Source organism: Ascaphus truei, chromosome 2, assembly GCF_040206685.1.
Source record: "Ascaphus truei isolate aAscTru1 chromosome 2, aAscTru1.hap1, whole genome shotgun sequence".
NCBI lineage: Eukaryota > Metazoa > Chordata > Amphibia > Anura > Ascaphidae > Ascaphus > Ascaphus truei.
Window position 1 is genome coordinate 438,372,723 of NC_134484.1, and position 10,526 is coordinate 438,383,248.

Here is a 10,526-nt window from a genome sequence, read left to right on the forward strand (position 1 = left end):
AAGGGTGATGATCACAAATACAAAATTGAACCTATCCCATTTTCAATATATATTTAGCAGCTTTTCTTTTAGCTTTAGAAATTATATAGGCCTACTAGGAAGATTTAAAGCTGCATAAAACATACTTTGTGGGGAAACAAATTCAAGAAGATCTTAAGTTCTATAGCTTCAAAAAAGAGATGGGTTTCTGTACATACAGTAGTAGGATTTTTCAAATGAAAGCTGCATTATGATGGCCTGAAAACAGTAAATCATTATCTGAATTAAATAAATCTGTAAAATTACTTAACACATTACACGTGTTCATTTTCTCATATCAAGGATAAATTGTCACTCATGGGTTTTGTTCACAAGGATGAGCATAAATCACACAGATTACCTTTAAGATGGTGTCAAAACTGTGCCCATTTTGATATCTTATATTGTTTACGAACCATGTTACATATTGTGTATCTTTTTTTTTCCCCATCTAGAAAAGTGCCATATTTGCATGCCGATGCTTATTTCTGTATTGAAAGAGATAACAGAAGTTTGTTTGGCTCATAAGATGGAAAATACCAATGTGGACACGGATGAACTTCTTGATGCTATACAGAAGGTGTTCCATAAAATGTTAGAGACTATGGCACGCAAGCTGAGAAAGCAACGTGAAGAAGCACTCCAGGTATAAAACTACATTGTAATCGGCGTAACTATTGTGCCGCTAAACCCCACAGTGGGGGGGGGGGGGGGGGGCACCATGAGCACAGGTGGGTCCTGCCGGCCGGTGCTGTAAGTTCTACCCCAGATTGGGCTCAAGTTCTTCGCCGGCTGCTGCTTCTCTGCTAGCTGTGGGGACGGGGCCTTCCCTGCACACAGACAATCCCTCCTCCCCCTACCTGTTTCCCATCCCCAGTTTGAAGCTGCTCACAGCTCACAGGAAATGCTTAGTACTACCCATCCCCCTTCCTCCAGGTGAACAAGTGTGTGACTGTTATGATTGTGGTGTGTGTGTGTGTGTTGTGATTGTGCGGGTCTGCGTTGTGGGTGGATGTCGTGATTGATTCAATGTATAGGGTGGGTGGGTTGAGTGTGTGTTTGTGTGGGGAGGAAGGGAAGTGTGTGTATGCTTAGCACTACCCTCCCCCCCACATCCCCACAGGTGAAAGTGATTAGGGAGGGGGGGGTTGGGGTGTGTGTTGAATGAGTGGCCAGAGAGAGACGGAAGGGAGAGAGTCAGGGGTGTGAGAATGAGAGGGGGGATAATAAGGATCAGAGGGGGGCTGAGAGCAAGGTGTGTGATTGGTGGGGGGGGGGGGGTGCTCACATGGCCGCTGACATGAGGATCCCGGTATAAACTATTTTTTTTGTGGTTTGTTTAGGGGGTCCTTCTAACATTTTTGCAGGGGTGGGGGGGGAGGGCAAAAAATGTACACCACTGATTTGTAATTGAGCCATTGACAACTGTTTGGTGATAAATGCGTACTGCATGTAATTCTAATAATTTCAGAAATACATTTTTCTATACTTATACTTGTTTAAATGTGGTGTTTTTATTATGTTTGGTACATAGTTAATCACATTTTCCTAAAGTACAAATAAATTGGCGCCAAAAGTGGTGAGACTTTTGCCCCAATATTAATTGTTGTCTTCTGGGCCCATTGTGGAAGTGCTGTACTTTTAAAGAGCGCTTTTTGAATAAGGACAGGATTGGTGGTATAGCTGTTGGTCACTGCACTGCTTTTGGTGCGTGCACCATACTATCGCCTTGCATTGTGGGGTGTGACACTAGGAATCAGTGCAGTGATTGTGACACAACTGTCAAACACTTATTTCCAGTGCTGCATTGGGTTGGTAGAGATAAATCAAATTTTTTGAGCCCTGATAATCCAGATTTTGTTTTTTAAGTGAAACTTCTTTACTGGCACCTACAGATTTTTGATGGGAAAAATCTATTGCCTTGTCACGAAAAAGCGTCACTGGGCACAGGCAGAGACACTGGGCACAGCCACGGGCAGAGACACTGGGCACAGCCACGGGCAGAGACACTGGGCAGAGACACTGGGCACAGCCACGGGCAGAGACATTGGGCACAGGCAGAGACACTGGGAATGGGCAGAGACACTGGGCACAGCCACGGGCAGAGACATTGGGCACAGGCAGAGACACTGGGAATGGGCAGAGACACTGGGCACAGCCACGGGCAGAGACATTGGGCACAGGCAGAGACACTGGGAATGGGCAGAGACACTGGGAATGGGCAGAGACACTGGGCACAGGCACGGGCAGAGACATTGGGCACAGGCAGAGACACTGGGAATGGGCAGAGACACTGGGAATGGGCAGAGACACTGGGCACAGGCACGGGCAGAGACATTGGGCACGGGCAGGGACACTGGGAATGGGCAGAGACACTGGGAATGGGCAGAGACACTGGGCACAGGCACGGGCAGAGACATTGGGCACAGGCAGAGACACTGGGAATGGGCAGAGACACTGGGCACAGGCACGGGCAGAGACATTGGGCACGGGCAGGGACACTGGGAATGGGCAGAGACACTGGGAATGGGCAGAGACACTGGGCACAGGCAGAGACACTGGGAATGGGCAGAGACACTGGGAATGGGCAGAGACACTGGGCACAGGCACGGGCAGAGACATTGGGCACGGGCAGGGACACTGGGCACATCAAAGTACTCAGTATATGAATCGCCAACTCTCACTCATGCTTCTCTGAGCAACCCCAGTTTGGAGTAGCAGGAGAGAGTGAGAGTTGGCGATTCACATACTGAGGACTTTGACGGTTGGATATACACCCTCTTTGTTGCATCTGGACTTTAATTCTTTAGCCTGTGCTCATCTGCATTTATATTATTATCACCAGTCTTCATTTTTGGGTCTTGCGTAGTTTGTTGGGGATGCAGGGTTAGGGAAGTAGTACCTTTGGTCCAATTGGACCTGAGGGAATGGGCCTGAGGAAGGGGTCTTAACTTTGAAAACGTTGCCCCCCCTCCCCCCCTCCCTACATTCCCCTTTTGTTTCCCCCTTCCCCTGTGTTGTTCCCCTACATTACTCTATTTAGGGTCATTTGTGTGCTTTTGTGTTCTTCACATGTAGTATTCCAATTTTTATTATATCTTGTGCTTCTATTATTACATTTTTCATTTGGCATATTCCTATGTTTGATCGTATTCTATAAGTCAGAGAGCGCTGGAACACACTAGTGTTTTGATAAATTGATGTATAGTCTAGCTTGTACTCTTATTGTGTAATGCCATTTAGTATTTGTCTTATGCGTTTTTTTTTCATTTAAATCTTATTGGCACCTCAAGTTCATGAAAAATATTAATTAGGTAACTCGGCAGCATCTGTACTTTCAGGATTTATTTATTATACAGTAGTGCTGCAATAGAAATTGATCTAATTTTGAACTTTATTTCCTTGTATCTATTTTTGATTTGTAGCTTCTGCAGTCTGTCCAAGTGCCTCTCGGAGAGTTCATAAACACAGTTCAGGGCTGGCACGCTACTTGCACAGAGGTTCACCATGGAATGCTCTCCACACTTTTGGCTGCAGTTGTTGTTGAAATAAGCTACTCGTTGCGCAAGGTATGTCTTATTTTGAGAAATAGTAGTTGAACGGCAGATCATTATAGGCGGTCCTCGCTTATCCCATTGCGGGTCAATGTTAATCGGCGGCAGTGAAAGTTGGATTATGCGTCCAGCAGACTGCATTATGTGGCGCCAGATAAAGCATCCGACGGATAGCGGGACGTCGGATACTGAGGGCTCACTATAATAATATTTTTTTTGTAAGCATCGCTGTCTTTTTTTTTAGGGGGAAAAAAGCCAATAACACAGAGCCGTAGTCCTAGACCCTGAATTGCCAAAGGCATGATATTTGCTTTTTATATGTTCTGTATATTGATTGTGTTTGGTAAACTGCACTTTATAAGGCTTGCTCCAACGTCTGCTCTATTGAGGCTCTCTTAATATATTACATTTATTTATCTATTTTTGTAAACTTAATGCAACAGCTCTTCTAATAAGTACCCGTGTTAGTAGTAGCTCTGATTGTGTAAATCAGACACAATTAATGGTTTATCCCTGATTTTGTTTTTTGAAGGTGTCAGAATAATTGTTTTATGAATCAATTTGAGCTAAAAATTTATATTTTAGTGCCCACCTAAACTAAAACAGAGAACGCAAACAGATAATTTTCAAGCTTGTATACATCTAGTACATTATACATGTTACAGACTTTTCAGCCCCTAAATAACTTTTAGCAAGGCTTCGTTAAAACATTTTTTTAAATGTAGCTAATTTTGTAACTATGAAAGTTAAAGGGTAATTTTGTAGTATAAGGTAGCCTACAATAGGATATTGACTTAAAAATTATGAAGAGAAAATACATTTGCATCATTGTATACATTTCAGAACCAACTGAAAGCAGACAATGTTTGGGGTTACAAAAATAAGAGTTCATCTGATCAAGTAGTCTAGGACACTTGCCAGGCCATTTGGCTGACCCAGGGAGTCTGGGGGATTCTGGGCCATTTTGGATCATTCTTATAACTGCAACCTAGCACCTTAAAATGTGTGTGTGTATACATAGTGTGTGTGTGTGTCTACTGTAATTAGTGGGGTGCTTATGTATATTGTTTTTTAGGTTAACAATGTTAATACTTCCGTAAATTGATTAGAACATTCTAAATGGTTCACGTTTCAAGAAAAAAACTGTAGCTGTGTTCCAGAAACATAGCGGTATAGAGAACGATGCTATTACAACCACAAAAGCTGGTATGACGGTTTTATTGTACATTCATGTCTTCAGTGTTTGCACAAGTGAAACATTTGCTTTGTTAGACTGCAGATCTAAATGAACTCACCCCACCAGCATCCATTGCCGACCTGCCTCCACTGTCCAGATGTTTAATGTCAGTTATTGCAAAATCAGCCAGTGTTCTGAGGTAAGAGATCTGTCTCCTCATTGCAATGTCTTCTCTGTAGATAGTTTAAATATACTTTAATTGAATGTATGTAGAAATATTACGTCATCAGAAGTCAACATTAACCCTGCTTTGGTAACAGTTGTAATCAGATATGTTTGTTTTTTTCTATGACATTCTTTGTTCTGTGGCACTGAATTGGTCCTGATGGAAAAACGAGATTTGCAAATTGTAAATCTTCCTTTTGTGCAACTGAAATGGATTTAGGTATATGCCTTTCAAAGGCTATAAATAGGGATTCCGGTTTTAGGTCCAAACTGGTTAAACGCCACAAACTGTTTCTTTTGATTTCCACCTCATGTAGCAGCCCAGCCACCGGTAAGGACACAAATGCAAAATAAGGATCGTATGGAAACTACAATGAGTGCACTGATTTAAAAAAAAAAACACACAATTTGTGTTTAATAATACTGAACACCGATTATTTTTTTTATTTTCTTTTAAATAAAATGAATACCAGAACCAAAACCCCCCAGATTTGACAAAAAAATAAAAATAAACACGAAAACCGGAATCCCTACTTATAAACCAAAGTATCTGTTTACAGCCTTCACATCAATCCAATGTAATCTGCAAGCAAAATGTATGAACTTCTAACAAATACAGCCATGTAATTAAGTTAAAGGTTTGTCATAAAGCTTGTTCTGTCCACTCTTTGTGAGAGGATTTGTGCAAACTAAGTACTTTTCAAATCATACTGTTACTTTTACTTCTTTTTGTTTATAGGCACAGGCAATTTTTCTTCCAGGATGCTTAAATGCTACAAAAAATGTGCCGCAGGTATATAATAGCGCAGCAATTGTCACAGTTTTGTAATCGTGTTGCTCATGTATGTTACACATGCCTATTTGCCAACATGGCAGTAAGTTGTGTGGACCACTACGTTTTTATCATGTCCTAAATAGTACAACTGCATGTACAGTATTAGAGATTTCAAATTGTGCTGTTAAATCAGACCTAACTAACTTGTATATGATTGTTGGAGATGTGCGCAGAGGGTAAAACACCGGAGACTTTTTTAGGATAAAATAAACGTAGACTTTTAGCCAGCAGCTTTAAACAGAAAACGGCTTCATATCAGCAAACAAAATTAGAGCAGAAAATAACAACCAGGCCTAACCCCATGTAGGGCACTGACTAACACTACAGAAGTCCTTATCTGAGGGCTGTAAAGGCTAAGCCTCTTTACCAACCTTTTGACACAAGTCAAAAGAGAGAGGTACATGTAGACAATGGTGCGTTCCATGTCAGTCCAGGGTCTGTGGGGTGATCCCTCTGGTTGGTTCCAGGGACCAGTGTTGCCTTGAACAGTCTCTCTCTTCCCCTAGGATCTCTCTGGCAACACAGACCGTCTCTCTGGCAACACAGACCGTCTCTCTGTGTTAGAGAATTTCCTTGCAGTCAATGCCGCAGGCTTTTTAAAGGAGCTAACGAGCCAGCTGAGCAGGTTAATTAGGACAGTTTCATCTGAATTAACCTGCTCCATGCTGGGCTCAAGCTCTCCACACAGATTTTCCTGCAAAACTACTTCAACAGGGACCTGTTACAGTGACCAAGTAAATGACTGCAGTAGCACAAAAGTTGATGTTGCATTTTGTTCACCTAAAATCTGTTCTTATGTGGGATGTGTAATTTAAGTATGTGCTAATCTGTCAGTTCCTTTCCCAATATAGTCATGCTTCATGGAATCTCTAGGGAAATACATTGTCATTCTATGACAAACTGCATTCCTCTAGAAAAACGAACAATCTCTCTGTACTAACAAGGACACCAGAAATAAACATATTTCTTTTTCAAGTTCATTTTTAGGTGAATTAACTGCATGCATTACATCAGAAGAAGTTGAAGGAATTTTAAGCTTGACCGCAGCTTTATACATTGCTGTTGTTAGCAACAAGGGTAAGACCTCTTGCGTTTTTTTCTAATTTATGTTTTCTGTGTGTTCTGTTTTCTGTTTTCTGTGTGTTTTCTGTATTCTTGTCTTGGCAGTTAACACTAATCAAACTCCAATATCCCTTATCGGAGTTTTTAATTCTTCAACCCTCCCCAGCTTCCCTCCACCCCCTTCCAAGTTTCCTACTAGAGGTCACCTATTGATTAGTTATTATTATTTTTTAAATTGCAGGAAAGTTGTCTGTGTAAAATTGGCAAAAATTAGGACTTGGGGATATATACATTGTAATCAGTGTCTGCGACTAAGTAGAAAAGTATATAAAGGGGATAGCAATTGTTTACATATTTTTTTTTATATATATATATATATCTGTATAAAGGTAGAGCAATGACATCCTCTGTTAAGGATATGACTTCAACAATTTATCGGAAATTGAAAAAATACAGAGAAATCACGATGGAAGATCCTGGGAGCATAGAAAGGTAAAAAAGAATATTGGCTTAAATATCACCAGTCTGCTAGAAAAATAATTTTGCCCTAAAGTGCTTTCATAAAGAAACCCACCTAAAATACTTTTCAAATCTTTATTTCTGTGAACACTGAAAAATTGTATTATACATGGTTCCCATTACTTGTCAGAGACCGGCTGGAAGCATACTTTGTGTGGCTGGGTTTTCCTCCAGGGTGGTAGATGATATATAGACTCATGTGACATTTTATTAGTTCAGCAAATAAAGAAATCACTATTGATGCTAGAGAAGTAAATTAGCTCCAGTAATGTTCTAAAGCAACATTAATCATTAGGCATAAGGATAGTTGTTTGCAGATGTGAGATTTGTTTATTAGACCAGCCAATAGTACAATTACCATCATCTTCTCTTACATAAGTGTTGTGTAGGAGTTTTGAAACAGTTTGTTGTAAAGTAAATTAACTTATCCATCAAGCAATGCTTCAAAAGATTATATTTTGAAAAAAAAGTACATATTTTCATTTACTATGATGCATAACCTTGTGTAAAATGTATTTTTCATTTCAGAGCGATATATGAATCATCCACAAAGATTTTAGAAGAGCTTCTGCAGCGATAAACTCAAAAAAATAAAACAAAGGAAAATTGACTGTAAAAAAAAATCTTCTTTTTTTTTAAAGAAATTACATATTTGGAAGCCTTTAATACAACAAACCATAGCATAACATGCATTTTTTTTAAACCATGTATATTTTTTATAATTCCTGAGAAGAAATACTGCAGAGAAAAAAAGAGAAAACAAAAATGTATCATGCCTAATTGTATATTGTTTAATCAAATATTTGTATGAACATACGATTAAATACCTTTCAGTGCTTCAAGGTACAATCCTGCCACGTCAGTATTGTTTTAAAATATATCTTCTATAAAGACAAATCTAGGTCTTTAAATTAAGCATTGCAGCTCCCCTGCAGTATCCAGCAGCCAGGTATACAACATGAGTTGTTACTTCCAGTTTATGTTGGTTGAACGCATTATGTATTCTCTTCTATTTTTTGTTTTTCCAGGCGGGAAGCAGGAAGTTGAAATTCTAGTCATACAGTATGTGGTTGATCAATAAACAATAACTTTATAATATCTATTTCATATAGCGCTTTATTCCCAATGGGACCAAAGCGCTTCACAATTACAGTATAGCACGTGATACGCAGCACATACTGTAGGCATTTTTCCCAGACACAGTCCCTGCCCTGTAGAGCTTACAATGTGATTTTGATGCCTGAGGCACAGTGAGATGAAGTGACTTGGCCAAGGTCACAAGGAGCTGACATCTGTATTTGAACCATGCTCCCTGTTAGAAATCCATTTATTATATTACAATGTATGAATGAGAACTTATATCAAGACAATTGCATTGAAAATATATTGTAGGATTTTGAATTTTTATGTAACAAAGGGAACTGAATACTAAGTGACTCTGATACATAGCTAATGTTGGGGGTTGGCTTGGTAAAGGCCTGGTAGGAAATGAGCCTTAAGTAATCTGAGCTACTGGAGCCATTTGACATTTCTTTGCCCCATTTCTGCCTCGTGACTAAGAACAGTTGCATCTCCATTTTCTTTCTCTTTGCCTGGACCCTCTTCAAGCAAACACACTGCATATAAAGTATCATCTAAGTTGCAGAATGCGATTGAATAAGCAGTCCTTAGTTCTATGAATACGATCAGAAGCACATGTATCATTGACTAAACTATCATTTGTAAGTAACATTGTAAAAATAAATTGACTTTGTCTGCTGGAAAACCATTTTCTGAAGTTTTGGAATCTTTCTGAATATTAATTGGAAATATTATTATTATTAAACATTGGCGAGCCAACTACGGTTCAATCTATTTTTCAAATTTGAATCAGAGGGGAGATTTGCAGACTTTGCAAAGACCAGAGAATTCAAGACTTGGGAAAAATAAGATTGAAGCGAACAAAAGAATTTCAGGTGAAGGAAATTGAAGATTTCCAGTGAGGCAGAAGTCAAGGATTTGAAAGGTGAGTAAAATTGATTTATTGATTAATATGCCAATGAAAGTAAAATTCAGTTTAAATGCTTACCGTATAAGTGTTCAGATGCAGAGCTGATTTATGGGAACAAGGTAGCAAACTAAATCAGTTAAGTGATGAAAGTTACTCTGTGTTAAGAATGACAGGAAGAAGGTTGCAAATATTATTTATATGGTAAAGATTTACAATATGATGCTTTTTAAGGATTACAATGTGCATGCTACTGCTACTGAGACAAAGAAATGTATAAACTGATATGTTAAAACATCGCCTTGAGAAACAAATTGCTACATCTAACATTAAATGTGTGTGGGGGTGAAAAGGAAAAATCAACATCTTCTGTGTCATCATGTATCCCAGATACTAATGAAGACCTAGTTGTTGATAGCACAGAAGAAATTGATTTGAAACTAAAGATAAGCATAATTGAATCTAAAAATTCACGCGCAGTTAATGATTTACCTACGTACAAAATTGGAATGGATGCGTTTCACAATGCAGATATATTTGAATCGTACGCTGATGGGTTTAATTTAACACACGAACAAAAAAATAAGATATTTCGAGTATGGTTACCAACTTTTATATCTCGACGTTTAACTGTTCCTGTCAGTACACCAGAAAAAACACAAGAGGGCGAAATAATACAAGGGACAGACAAAAAACAATTAAATCAATTAATTCATACCACAACAGGAGAAACCAGTGTGACAATTGATATTTTGGATAAAATGACGATGCATTTCAATATATGGTAATATATAATGTTGTTTTCTGATAGATTGTCCAGAGAAAATAATTAAAGCATTTGTGAAAAAATTCAAATATCTGGATCCCTTGACTTTAGCAGTAGCTTTAGAAAAAGGATCAATAGATGTTGCAGCTTTGTTCATTGATAATATCAGACGCCAACTGCTGCAAAATAATCCTAAATTTAAAGTGTCTGAAGTTAATAGGAACAAAGAGGACTTAGTTTATGGTACTCAAAGGGTTAACAGACATGCCGTCTCAAGCAGAGCAGAACAAAGGAACAGGCAGAAATATATTCCCGGGGGGGGGGGGGGGGGGGGGAATTTCGAAAGGAAATCAGATGTTATTTTTGTCACAGATTTGGACACA

The 10,526-nt window shown here is 39.1% G+C and overlaps 1 protein-coding gene across 10 annotated transcripts in view; it reads left to right on the forward strand.

Moving 5' to 3' along the window:
- Positions 1 to 9,158, forward strand: part of NCAPG2 (non-SMC condensin II complex subunit G2) — a 73,578-nt gene extending 64,420 nt beyond the window's left edge. For 9 of the 10 annotated variants that reach the window (XM_075587834.1, XM_075587841.1, XM_075587836.1 and 6 more), the window contains 6 exons: positions 474 to 664; positions 3,444 to 3,587; positions 4,845 to 4,948; positions 6,786 to 6,886; positions 7,261 to 7,363; positions 7,919 to 9,158. In XM_075587834.1, the coding sequence (XP_075443949.1) occupies positions 474 to 664; positions 3,444 to 3,587; positions 4,845 to 4,948; positions 6,786 to 6,886; positions 7,261 to 7,363; positions 7,919 to 7,970 (695 nt within the window). In that variant the 3' untranslated portion in view covers positions 7,971 to 9,158. Of the gene's footprint in view, positions 1 to 473; positions 665 to 3,443; positions 3,588 to 4,844; positions 4,949 to 5,713; positions 5,768 to 6,785; positions 6,887 to 7,260; positions 7,364 to 7,918 lie in introns of those variants that run through there. The other variant, XM_075587844.1, reaches the window with a different exon arrangement.
- The last annotated feature ends 1,368 nt before the right edge of the window (positions 9,159 to 10,526 follow it).